This window comes from Symphalangus syndactylus, chromosome 2 (assembly GCF_028878055.3).
Source record: "Symphalangus syndactylus isolate Jambi chromosome 2, NHGRI_mSymSyn1-v2.1_pri, whole genome shotgun sequence".
Classification (NCBI taxonomy): domain Eukaryota; kingdom Metazoa; phylum Chordata; class Mammalia; order Primates; family Hylobatidae; genus Symphalangus; species Symphalangus syndactylus.
Window position 1 is genome coordinate 126,335,083 of NC_072424.2, and position 13,759 is coordinate 126,348,841.

The 13,759-nt window shown below is 40.7% G+C and overlaps 1 protein-coding gene and 1 long non-coding RNA gene across 6 annotated transcripts in view; one reads left to right on the forward strand and one right to left on the reverse strand.

Moving 5' to 3' along the window:
- SASH1 (SAM and SH3 domain containing 1) overlaps nucleotides 1-9,025 on the forward strand; it is a 211,034-nt gene extending 202,009 nt beyond the window's left edge. For all 5 annotated transcript variants that reach the window (XM_055266799.2, XM_055266800.2, XM_055266802.2 and 2 more), the window contains 3 exons: nucleotides 669-1,807; nucleotides 3,008-3,139; nucleotides 5,296-9,025. In XM_055266799.2, coding sequence (XP_055122774.1) covers nucleotides 669-1,807; nucleotides 3,008-3,139; nucleotides 5,296-5,559 — 1,535 coding nt within the window. In that variant the 3' untranslated portion in view covers nucleotides 5,560-9,025. The remainder of the gene's footprint in view (nucleotides 1-668; nucleotides 1,808-3,007; nucleotides 3,140-5,295) is intronic.
- The window catches only part of LOC134733488 (uncharacterized), a 139,024-nt gene continuing 128,351 nt past the window's right edge, over nucleotides 3,087-13,759 (reverse strand). Inside the window, exon 5 of the long non-coding RNA XR_010117021.1 lies at nucleotides 3,087-3,256. This is a non-coding gene — a long non-coding RNA (uncharacterized lncRNA). The remainder of the gene's footprint in view (nucleotides 3,257-13,759) is intronic.

Sequence of the window (13,759 nt, forward strand, 5' to 3'; positions counted from 1 at the left end):
GGTTGATAGTTCAGTTATCAGTCTGACACTTGTAACTAGGACTGTTGCTTTGCTGGGACCTAAAACTTTATCAGTATTTTGTAGATTTTCTTTCTTTGGCAAAGTACTCACATAAGTCTACTGGTCTGTGTCCAGGTCGGTTGATTGTTTCTAGGATAAATTTATTAGAAGGAGGGGCTTCAAGGAAGGTGCGATTTGAGTATTCACTGATCACTCTGTAGGGGATACCATTTATAGAACCTGTTCTGAAATTCAGTCCAGCTCTCCTTTTCCATCATGACCTTGAGAAATTGTACTCACCCAACAAATCCCATCAATATGCGGTATGATGATCAGCCTCTTTCCACATCGATTGCAGCGGGGCACAGACTTAAGCCAAGATTTATTTTACTGCTTGACACAGCATATTTCTTTCCCATGTAACCCAATTAATTTCAGTCTGTCTTCATGATTCCTTTAATAAGACTAAGAATTCTTTCTAAAAATAAAAATGGAACCATAATAACCCTCTATCACCCAATGTCATAAACGGTGATTTTATGTTTTTAGTGTAATTGAACAATAGGATGTGGGAGTTGGAGATTTCAATTATGTTAGCACAACTTTATGCATCCGTTTGATTGACTTGCTTTTAAAATGTGATTGTAAAGTGTTCCCTTGTCTCACAGGCAAGACTCGGAAAGCTAGCCTCCTATCTGCCAAGTCATCCACCGAGCCCAGCTTGAAATCTTTTAGCAGAAACCAGTTGGGCAATTACCCAACATTGCCTTTAATGAAATCAGGGGATGCACTGAAGCAGGGACAGGAGGAGGGCAGGCTGGGTGGTGGCCTCGCCCCAGACACGTCCAAGAGCTGTGACCCACCTGGTGTGACTGGTTTGAATAAAAACCGAAGAAGCCTCCCAGTTTCCATCTGCCGGAGCTGTGAGACCCTGGAGGGCCCCCAGACTGTGGACACCTGGCCCCGATCCCATTCCCTGGATGACCTTCAAGCGGAGTCTGGTGCTGAGCAAGACGTGCCTCCTGAGGTGACAGAACCGCCCCCTCAGATTGTACCCGAAGTGCCACAGAAGACGACTGCCTCTTCCACGAAGGCCCAGCCCCTGGAGCGAGACTCTGCTGTCGACAATGCATTGCTACTGACCCAAAGCAAGAGATTTTCTGAACCTCAGAAATTGACAACTAAGAAACTGGAGGGCTCAATCGCAGCCTCTGGTCGCAGCCTGTCACCCCTTCAGTGTTTGCCCAGAAACTATGATGCTCAGCCTCCTGGAGCTAAACACGGTTTAGCAAGGACACCTCTGGAGGGCCACAGAAAAGGACACGAGTTTGAAGGAACACACCGTCCCCTGGGCACCAAAGAAGGGGTAGATGCTGAGCAGAGAATGCAGCCCAAAATTCCATCACAGCCTCCACCTGTTCCTGCCAAAAAGAGCAGAGAACGCCTTGCTAACGGACTCCACCCTGTTCCCATGGGCCCCAGTGGGACCCTCCCCAGCCCCGATGCGCCATGCCTGCCAGTGAAAAGGGGCAGCCCTGCCAGCCCCACCAGCCCTAGCAACTGTCCCCCAGCACTGGCTCCCAGGCCTCTCTCAGGGCAGGTGCCTGGCAGCCCACCAAGCACAAGGCCGCCCCCCTGGCTCTCAGAGCTCCCCGAGAACACAAGCCTCCAGGAGCACGGTGTGAAGCTGGGCCCAGCTTTGACCAGGAAGGTCTCCTGTGCCCGGGGAGTGGATCTAGAAACGCTCACTGAAAACAAGCTGCACGCCGAAGGCATCGATCTCACGGAGGAGCCGTATTCTGATAAGGTATCAAAGGTCTATTCTGATAAGGTATCAAAGGTCCTGGGCCCACCGCATTCACAGGCCTTTGTTTGTAGAAGTCAGGCAGCCAGGTGAGATGAACCCACATCTGAAGCCAGCCCGGTAGCCAGCCCAGTGGACAGGAGACACCTGAATCCACGTGTCCACAGCTTACTTGACGTGCATGTGTTCAGATATTGACACCTCCCCATTTCATCTCTCCGTAGGTAAACCGAGGTTAAAAATAACCTGCATGAAGACCTCTTAGAGGGCTTACTAGGAGCAAATAAAATAAATGTGGACAAAAGAACCCTATTCAGATGTGATAATTGTATTATACAGTTATCTGTACGGGTAATGGGAAAAAGATAATATAAAATCCCCCATTGTACCAAAAACATTTAGCTCTATAATGAAAAATTATTTCTCATTCAAAAAAATGAGATCTACCAATACTAAGTGACTCCAAAGACAAAGCAACGCTAACAGATACGGCAGTACTTTGCTCCTGGAAATAAGGTCCTATTAGGATGCATTCCTGAGAGTCCTTTATTATAAAATTCGCATGACAAGGAATGCCTTAGAATAAGATCCTCCTCGATATTTCCTGAGTGCATATCTTTAAATAAAAAGTAGTCAGAATGACCATACAGTAAATGCTGGCCTAGCGAGCTGGTGGTATAACTTTTGTAGCAGATGAAGCGCAAACAGTTGAATATCTGTAAAGCAGAAGCTAGCCCTTCTCTCCTGCAGCTTAGAAGACTCTCTTCAATAACATTAGAGGAGTTGTATTTTGCAAAATGATCCGATTGAGGTGAAGGCATTGGCCTGAAAAATGTAGAATAATTGTGTTCTGCCTTAACTATGCTTCAGACCATTTTCCTAGAGCTCATCAGTACTTAAAGATGTAGAAGTATTCTCTCTGAAGCATTCATTCCTGACCAATAAAGAAAATAGATTCATTTCAAATTAAAACTTTTGGGTTGGGCGCGGTGGCTTACGCCTGGAATCCCAACGCTTTGGGAGGCCAAGGCAAGAAGATCGCTTGAGCCCAGGAGTTTGAGGCTGCAGTGAGCCATGATCAGTCACACCACTGCACTCCAGTCTAAGTGACAGTGAGACCCTACATCATATGTGGTGTATCTTAGGGAAAGAAAAACAAAATCCTTACAACTCTTGATGTCACATTCCTGTTCTCCCTGGCAGCATGGCCGCTGTGGGATTCCTGAAGCCCTGGTGCAGAGATATGCAGAGGACTTGGATCAGCCCGAGAGGGACGTCGCCACCAACATGGACCAGATCCGGGTGAAGCAGCTTCGGAAGCAGCACCGCATGGCGGTGAGCAGCCCCCAGTTTTCCAGCTTCCTGAGGCACATTTAGTGATCACGCTTAGTGATGAGCGTACTAACAACTGCCAAATAGGCAAGGGCTTCCGTAGCTATGGAAAGGAGACAGCTGGGGAGAAAGTAATACATGGTCAGCCTAGAAATGTTTAAAAATACACTTTCAGAAAGAAAAAAAAAATGAAAATTATCCATAATCCCAACACTGTGAAAAACTTCTTAAAGATCTGTCTAGTGCTGGGTGTGATGATGCACACCTGTAATCCTAGTTACTTGGGAGGCAGAAGCAGGAGGATTGCTTGAGCCCAGAATTTTGATGCCGGCCTGGGCAACATAGTGAGACCCCATCTCTTAAGAAATAAAATAAAATCCGTCTGAATGACACAGTTTCAGTTACAAGCATAACTTCAGGAGATCTATTGTTCAACATGGTGACTACAGTTAATAACAATGTATACTTGAAAATTGCTAGGACAGCAGATCTTGAGTGTTCTCACCACAAAATATAGTATGTGAGGCAATGCATGTTAAATAGCTTGATTTAGCCATTCCACAATGTGTACATTTATCAAAACACCACATTTTACACCATAAATATATACAAGTTTGACTTGTCCATTAAAACTCTGTCTAATCATTTGTCTGCACATGCATAATAGTAAAGGTATAGTACTGAAACCTGATTGTTGGCTATTGATCAGATCATGAATCTGTTTCCCTGTTACTTAAAAAAAAAAAAATTGATATTATCAATACAGTAGTCGTCTCCCCGTATCCATGAGGGATACGGTCCAAGACCTCCAAGTGGATCTCTTGAAAGCTTGCTGAGTACCAAACCCTGTATATATTATACACAAATTTCTTTTTCCTTCACAATTTCATGGATAGAAGATTCGTTTTCACCATAGATCCTAGGAACCTCAGCATACAATTTTTTTTCTTTTCTTATTAAGTCAAGAACTCTCACCTTTTTACTTAAAGGAAGCACTTAATGGCTTCTCTTTGCCATGTCCAAATGGCCAGCATCATTACTCTTGCACTTGGGGGCCATTATAAGGTCAAATAAGAGTGACTTGAATGCAAGTACTGCAGTACTGCAACAGTTGATCTGATGACTATGGGCTACTAAGTGACTGCGGGACTGGTAGTGTAGACAGTATGGATTTGTTAGGCAAAGGGATGATTGTCAGGTGGGACAGAGCTGGGTGGTGTGAGATTTCTTCAGACTACTCAGAATGGCATGCAATATAAGACTTATGAATTGTTTATTTCTGGAATTTCCCATTTAATATTTTCAGTCTGTAGAAAGCAAAACCGTGGATAAAGGGGTGGTGGCTATTGTATTTCAAAGTATTCTAGTAGGTCAATCTACTCCAGTAGTGAGTCTCATAGTTAAAACATTTAGATTTTTCCAACCTTTTATTTTAAATAATGTAATGAAGAACATCCTTGTTAATAAATCTTTGTAGACTTTAAAGGTTGATTTCTGAGTATATATTCCTGGAAGAGGAAATATATACCGTCATCAAAACTGTACAAAATCCCAAAGATTTTCACGCTCGTTAGCAAATCACCTTTCTGAAAGGTGCAGGCCCTTTATATACCCAGTAGTCAAGGTTAAACACCCATTTCCCTGTTCCAGCCAACCCTTGATATTATTGTATTTTAAATTCTTCATAACTGTATTGACTAAATATATAATTTTCTGGTTGTTAACATAGATTCAAAATACAGTGGAAAGTCTCCTTTATGAAAAACCCTACCCACTGAGTGCTACTTTTCACACGATCACCCAGATTTGTCCCTTCAAACTACCTTAGGGCTCTTGTCAAGAGCATATCCACAGTGAAACAAAATAGCAGAATATGTAAATGCTTATAGTTTGGAGACCTGGACACATAAATGGGATTTGACCTCATTCCAAACACCTTCGAGAACCTTGTGGAACGCTTCCTTAAAGATTTGTTTCATCTTAGAGAAGAATTTTTCCTGCTAGTCTTGATCTCTGACACTCATTGCATTGTCGCTTTCTGATAATAGTCTAGCAATGCAGTATTTCAGTGCTGTTCCTTTTAGACATACGTGAAGTAGTCCTCTTTGACACAGGGAGCGTTTCTATCAATCATCATATCGCTTTCTTAATTTATCCAGATTCCAAGTGGTGGACTCACAGAAATCTGCCGAAAGCCCGTCTCTCCTGGATGCATTTCGTCTGTGTCAGATTGGCTCATTTCCATCGGTCTGCCCATGTATGCCAGCACCCTCTCTACCGCGGGCTTCAGCACACTGAGCCAAGTGCCTTCTCTGTCCCACACTTGCCTTCAGGAGGCCGGCATCACAGAGGAGAGACACATAAGAAAGCTCCTATCTGCAGCCAGACTCTTCAAACTGCCGCCAGGCCCTGAGGCCATGTAGCCAGGCCCGGAATGGGGCCTCTCTGGACAAAAGCCACCCTTTCACTGTGCATATGATGCTGATGCAATTCCTCCATCTCTGGACGTGCAGACCAGATCCAGAAGAAAGGCCTGGCGTGTGCCCAAACAGCGTGAAACCTTGGCACAGGACTGAGGATCCTCTCCTCCAGAAAAGCCCCCTCAAGGAAATTAGTGCAGTTCTCTTTGACCTCCAAAGACAAGACAAGCACTTATTTTTATTTTCAGAAGACGAACCAAGATGCCAACTGGCTGCGAATGCTCTGTCTCCAGTCTGTCTCTGTGTACTGGTAGAGGCTGGGAGGAGTAGGGGGCAGCCTGTTCCATTTCTGATAGTGCCCTTGCCCTTCTGTCTGTCATCTTGCAGGATGCCCAAGGGCCAGACGGGCTTAGCTAGGCCAAAGTAACAGACTCAAAAGTTATTGTACATTACTGACCACGCTCATTTGTTCAAAAGTTAGAACATCTGGCTGCACCAGGAAAAAGAAAAAAAAAAAAGTCCTGTTCTTCTTTAGATAAACAAGAGACATTTTCATAATTGCTTTCTAGCAATCAGCTTTTATTTGCCTTAATATAAGCTTTTAAGCAGTTATCTAACTAGCGTCCACAACCCTGTAACCATAGTTCCACATCTTCAGCTTAGGCGGACATCTAACCTCTCTGGGAGGTTTTCAGCAAAAGTGGGCTTTTCTAATCGTCTCATTGTAACATGGCTTATTTTGTAGAGGTATTCATCAGCCACATACTTCATGTTGGTTTTTGGTTTTTAAGCTAACTACAAATCTAGTGAAAAGCTATCTGAAATTCACAAAGATATCGTGTGTGTGTGCGCGTGCGCATGCGTCTGTATTCATAGGAAGTGCTTTTGGTTTTAACCAGTTTAGGATAGTTACCGTGTGGGTCGTCGCACTGCAGTATTGACTTGACTTGGAATCCTGACCATGTCCATCCCAAAATTCAGTCCTCAGTAAACGGATCATCTTTACAAAAGGTCACTGTGAGGTTGCATATTTCAGAAAGATGTCCTTAAAAAGGGAAGTCATGTATAAGATGTTTGTTTTCTAAAAGTCTTTTCAGTATTACAACTAATACTATTATCCTTCTTTTTTTATTTAGATAATTCTTTTAATTTAAACAAAGGTTCAGTATGGAGCCAGACAAACCACATTAGCCATGTTTTAAGTATTTGCTACTTTAAATTGTTTTACAGCTGATTTCAGTACATTCTATCCTCTTTATTTATTTTTTTTGAAATGGAGTTTCACTCTTGTCACCCAGACTGGAGTGCAATGGCACAATCTTGGCTCACTGCAACCTCAGTCTCCCAGGTTCAAGTGATTCTCCTGCCTTAGCCTCCCGAGTAGCTGGGATTATAGGCACCCACCACCACGCCCAGCTAATTTTTGTATTATTAGTAGAGATGGGGTTTCACCATGTTGGCCAGGCTGGTCTCAAACTTCTGACCTCAGGTGGTCCACCCGCCTCAGCCTCCCAAAGTGCTGGGATTACAGGTGTGAACCACCGCACCTGGCCTCTATCCTCTTTTAGTCTAGTGTCTGGTTTTCTAGCAAACAGTAAATTTAAACAAGTAAACTATTATGGTTTCCATTGCTTACAAAATGATTTTCCTTTACATTCTTATCATGAACACTATTATAAGCATCAAATGCAATCATCTAAAATATAAAGGGCAATCATTTATAATAGAAACACCTTGACCACAAGCCCTTGATTGAAAGTTTTATAATATTTCATCTACTTATTAAAACAAATAATTTCCCTTGGGTTGGAGGGGAAGTGATTTCATAAATTAGAAAGCCATCTTTAGCATATCGCTTATGTCTGGATCCATGTTTCTGAGGAAAAAGACATTCTCAGGTGATGTATTTTTTTCCTGCATTAGTGTGCATTTTAAAAAAATAATGCATGTTTCTTTAATAATTTTCATCTTCTATAAGATGCCATGTGAAGAAGTTGTGGAAATGTAGAATAAAAAGCTAAAGCTGCCAAATTTCTATTGAACTCTTAAAAACAACAGCTCATGTTTGTCCTCTGGGGTTGTGGCCTAGCCTATTTGCAATGTAATGAAGCTGCAGGGTTCTTGTATAGCTAAAGCGTTCAATGCTTTTCACTTGCTGTGGTGGATGTGGGTGCTGTAGACAGGCTTCTTCTCTTCCTGCTCTCAAAATACCTTGGCTTGACATTCGGACAGATCCTGTCATTGTTTAAGCTGAGCAAAAAACCACACAAAATTTGTGTAAGAGATAACAAAGGAGAGAGAGAAATCTCATGTGAATTTCCAAGTTGTTTTAATTCGTTCTCCATGAAGGATTTTCATTTAAGTGAAAGTCGCAGCAGAAGAGGGAACTTTCTGGAGTTTTTGAGAATGCCAAACCATATTTTTATCACACTTCTTTGGAAATCAATGCCTTTGCATAGAAAATCAAATTCAGGGATCACAAAGAACTTTCAGTGGGAATGTCTGGTCTGAGGTTGTTTTTACTTTATTGTGTTGTTTAAATAGTTTAAAAATATCTTTAGTGTTTGTTTGGTCTTTTTTTTTTTCTTTAAACATTTAATTTGGTCTGAGAAAAGCTGAATGTTTGGGTGTGATGTTTGACTAAGATGGATTGGGGCTGCCTGTGGACATTAGTGAACAGGTGGTAGGCTTCAGCAATATCCAGTTTTAATCAGTTGCATTTGGTACAGAATTTTGAGTAATGGTGAAAATTGTTGTCTTTGGAAAGCACAAAAGAAACCTGGAAAGGCAGTTTGGCTCAGGTAGCTACACATAACATTGTGTATGATTTTCACTTCAAAGCTGTCTGGAAGGAAATGCAGTCAGCTCCAACTAGTACTATTTATGTACCCAGATAACTAAGATATTGTTTCACGGCCTTGCCTTAGTCAGAGGCCCTTTTCTCTGTCCTGAACCCCCAGGTATGGGTGAAATTGGAAATTACTAATCTATTGGAAATCAGTTCCTGACATAGTAAAGTTTGCTTTCATAACTGCAGGAAAAAAGGTCAACTTGCCAAGCCACTGCTGCCATGTGTGTACTGTATTATTTTCAGAAAAAAATATAATAGTCTGAGTCCAAGTTATCTTGATTTAAAATTGATAGAGAAAAGAAACTGTCGAGCAAGTTATATAACAACTAACAACATTGCACTTTCTGTATATGAAATCAATATTTAAATAACTTATTTTTCTCCATTGCTGTTGTTAAAAACATTGTAAGTAGCTGTAATATACCAGTACCAATATGTTCTTGCAATTGCTTCAGCCCAAGAAAGCTGTGTATTGTTTTAAAAATTGTAAAAATTATTGTGATGATTCATTTAGCATAAAGAGAGGTGGACAGAAGGGTTTTCCTATGTATCAAAACTTGTCTATAATTATGTCATCTATGTACCTAGAAAAAAAGTAAATAAATTTCTTCAGTTGAATATGCCTCTTTTGTTGTTTCTTGGGTATTTTAAAGATGAATGGAGTAGAAATGAAAAGGAATTTATAAAGTGGTCAAATAATGAACTACATTGGGAAAATTGTAGTTGTCTGTAATTCTGCCATTACCAGAACTCACCGTCTGACATCCACCCAGATTCCCTTTGCCACTTTACAGCTTTATTTTCAGATATGCATAATTGAGTCATATAGCACCTTAGACCAGCAAGATATTTTTTGGAAGTCATCTTGAGTCTAAGATCATCATTTTCAAATGAAGAATCTGAGTCCACATGGATGATTGACTTGCTCAGTATTATACAGCTAAATGACACCACCACCCATATCTTCTACTGAGAAAGAGAGAAAAAAAAAATGTAGATCTGGATAGTCTAGAAATTAATCAATTTGACAATAACAGGTTTTTAATTTCAGTGTACCACAATAGATATAAAGACACATTTTTAATAGGGAGAAGAGGGTGTTTGTTTGTAATAAAAAATTTTGAGGTAATGTATGCATTTGAGAAACTATCAAAAAAATTAACACATTGAAAAGCCAGCAGAAGGCAAAAAATAACTAAAATCAGAGCAGAACTGAAGGAAATAGAGACACAAAAAACCCTTCAAAAAATTAATTAATGAATCCAGGAGTTGGTTTTTTGAAAAGATCAACAAAATTGATAGACCGCTAGCAAGACTAATAAGAAAAGAGAGAAGAATCAAATAGACGCAATAAAAAATGATAAAGGGGATATCACCACTGATCCCACAGAAATACAAACTACCATCAGAGAATACTACAAACACCTCTATGCAAATAAACTAGAAAATCTAGAAGAAATGGATACATTCCTCGACACATACACCCTCCCAAGACTAAACCAGGAAGAAGCTGAATCTCTGAATAGACCAATAACAGGCCCTGAAATTGTGGCAATAATCAATAGCTTACCAAGCAAAAGAAGTCCAGGACCAGATGGATTCACAGCCGAATTCTACCAGAGGTACAAGGAGGAGCTGGTACCATTCCTTCTGAAACTATTCCAATCAATAGAAAAAGAGGGAATCCTCCCTAACTCATTTTATGAGGCCAGCATCATCCTGATACTAAAGCCTGGCAGAGACACAACCAAAAAAGAGAATTTTAGACCAATATCCTTGATGAACATTGATGCAAAAACCTTCAATAAAATACTGGCAAACTGAATCCAGCTGCACATCAAAAAGCTTATCCACCATGATCAAGTGGGTTTCATCCCTGGGATGCAAGGCTGGTTCAACATACGCAAATCAATAAATGTAATCCAACATATAAACAGAACCAAAGACAAAAACCACATGATTATCTCAATAGATGCAGAAAAGGCCTTTGACAAAATTCAACAACCCTTCATGCTAAAAACTTTCAATAAATTAGGTATTGATGGGACGTATCTCAAAATAAGAGCTATCTATGACAAACCCACAGCCAATATCATACTGAATGGGCAAAAACTGGAAGCATTCCCTTTGAAAACGGGCACGAGACAGGGATGCCCTCTCTCACCACTCCTATTCAACATAGTGTTGGAAGTTCTGGCCAGGGCAATCAGGCAGGAGAAGGAAATAAAGGGTATTCAATTAGGAAAAGAGGAAGTCAAATTGTCCCTGTTTGCAGATGACATGATTGTATATTTAGAAAACCCCATTGTCTCAGCCCAAAATCTCCTTAAGCTGATAAGCAACTTCAGCAAAGTCTCAGGATACAAAATCAATGTACAAAAATCACAAGCATTCTTATACACCAATCACAGACAAACAGAGATCCAAATCATGAGTGAACTCCCATTCACAATTGCTTCAAAGAGAATAAAATACCTAGGAATCCAACTTACAAGGGATGTGAAGGACCTCTTCAAGGAGAACTACAAACCACTGCTCAACAAAACAAAAGAGGATACAAACAAATGGAAGAACATTCCATGCTCATGGGTTGGAAGAATCAATATCATGAAAATGGCCATACTGCCCAAGGTAATTTATAGATTCAATGCCATCCCCATCAAGCTATCAATGACTTTCTTCACAGAATTGGAAAAAACTACTTTAAAGTTCATATGGAACCAAAAAAGAGCCCGCATCGCCAAGTCAGTCCTAAGCCAAAAGAAGAAAGCCAGAGGCATCACGCTACCTGACTTCAAACTATACTACAAGTCTACAGTAACCAAAACAGCATGGTACTGGTACCAAAACAGAGACATAGATCAATGGAACAGAACAGAGCCCTCAGAAATAATGCTGCATATCTAAAACCATCTGATCTTAGACAAACCTGACAAAAACAAGCAATGAGGAAAGGATTCCCTATTTAATAAATGGTGCTGGGAAAATTGGCTAGCCATATGTAGAAAGCTGAAACTGGATCCCTTCCTTACACCTTATACAAAAATTAATTCAAGATAGATTAAAGACTTAAATGTTAGACCTAAAACCATAAAAACCCTAGAAGAAAACCTAGGCAATACCATTCAGGAAATAAACATGGGCAAGGACTTCATGTCTAAAACACCAAAAGCAATGGCAACAAAAGCCAAAATTGACAAATGGGATCTAATTAAACTAAAGAGCTTCTGCACAGCAAAAGAAATTGTCATCAGAGTGAACAGGCAACCTACAAAATGGGAGAAAATTTTTGCAACCTACTCATCTGACAAAGGGCTAATATCCAGAATCTACAATGAACTCAAACAAATTTACAAGAAAAAAACAAACAACCCCATCAAAAAGTGGGCGAAGGACATGAACAGACACTTCTCAAAAGAAGACATTTATGCAGCCAAACAACACATGAAAAAATGCTCATCATCACTGGCCATCAGAGAAATGCAAATCAAAACCACAGTGAGATACCATCTCACACCAGTTGGAATGGCCATCATTAAAAAGTCAGGAAACAACAGGTGCTGGAGAGGATGTGAAGAAATAGGAACACTTTTACACTGTTGGTGGGACTGTAAACTAGTTCATCCATTGTGGAAGTCAGTGTGGCGATTTCCTCAGGGATCTAGAACTAGGAATACCATTTGACCCAGCCATCCCATTACTGGGTATATACCCAAAGGATTATAAATCACACATGCACATGTATGTTTATTGGGGCACTATTCACAATAGCAAAGACTTGGAACCAACCCAAATGTCCAACAACGGTAGACTGGATTAAGAAAATGTGGCACGTATATACACCATGGAATACTATGCAGCCATAAAAAATGATGAGTTCATGTCCTTTGTAGGGACATGGATGAAACTGGAAACCATCATTCTCAGTAAACTATCACAAGAACAAAAAACCAAATACTGCATGTTCTCACTCATAGGTGAGAATTGAACAATGAGAACACATGGACACAGGAAGGGGAACATCACACACCGGGGACTGTTGTGGGGTGGGGGGAGGGGGGAGGGATAGCATTAGGAGATACATCTAATGCTAAATGACGAGTTAATGGGTGCAGCACACCAACATGGCACATGTATACATATGTAACAAACCTGCATGTTGTGCACATGTACCCTAAAACTTAAAGTATAATAATAAAATTTAGAAAAAACTACAAAAAAAAAAAAAATTACCCTCCTTCCCCCTAGCCATCTCATTCCTCACTACAGGCGAGCTGCTATAACCAGTGTTGGTCCATCTTTTCAGAGAAACTCTTCTGTATTTATAAATGTAATTGCATATGTATTTCTCCATATAGAAATGACAGCAGATTTTTCATGCTATTCACCATACTTTTAAATTAACACATCTCGGAAGTCCTCCCATGTCAACATTCTCCCATTTCCTTAAAGGCTGTATAGTATTCTATTATGCAGGTTTAACCAGTACTCTATGAAAGTGCAACCTTCTGGTGTTATAGAAGAAAAAACTATTGTGGATATCCCTATACCCATATCACTTAGCATATGGAATTGCTGTATTAAAGTTATGTGTGTGTTTTAAATCTTGATAGAATAAGGTGGGTTTCATTGAAGCTTAATGTAGGTTTCACTTTTTTTTTTTCTTTCCTTGAGGTGGAATTTTGCTCTTGTTGCCCAGGCTGGAGTGCAATGGCATGATCTCAGCTCACTGCAACCTCCGCCTCCCGGGTTCAAGCAATCCTCCTGCCTCAGCCTCCTGAGTAGCTGGTATTACAGGCATGCACCACCACACCCAGCTAATTTTTTTTTTTTTTTTTGTATTTTTAGTAGAGACGGGGTTTCTCCGTGTTGGTCAGGCTGGTCTCGAACTCCCGACCTCAGGTGATCCGCCTGCCTTGGGCCTCCCAAAGTGCTGGGATTACAGGCATGAGCCACCGCGCCTGGCCCACTTTTAAATCATCTTACTCCCAACTCCTCCAGTCCATTTTGTGAACGGGGATATTTCATGTCTCCTAGGAGTGGGTGTTCTCCTGACTGCTGCATCATTTTAAAGAACTAACCATAAACCTCAAATCTTCCCAATCCCCTGCTAACTCCTAAGATTCAATAGTTCAAAGAAGATGCTCTTTTTCTCATGATTTCTAGGAAACGCTTGCCAGAGTCTTGGTGTTTCCTGTAATCTCTCTTCGTGTGTAGACACCTATGATACATTCACTTGTAAAGAACATTAAGTTGATTAGGGAAAGAAGAAAAGAGAAGGAGTTGGTTGTCACTGTTCAATCACACAATTCGTTTTGGAACCCTTAGAATTGTGGCTGTCTTTACTCTTAG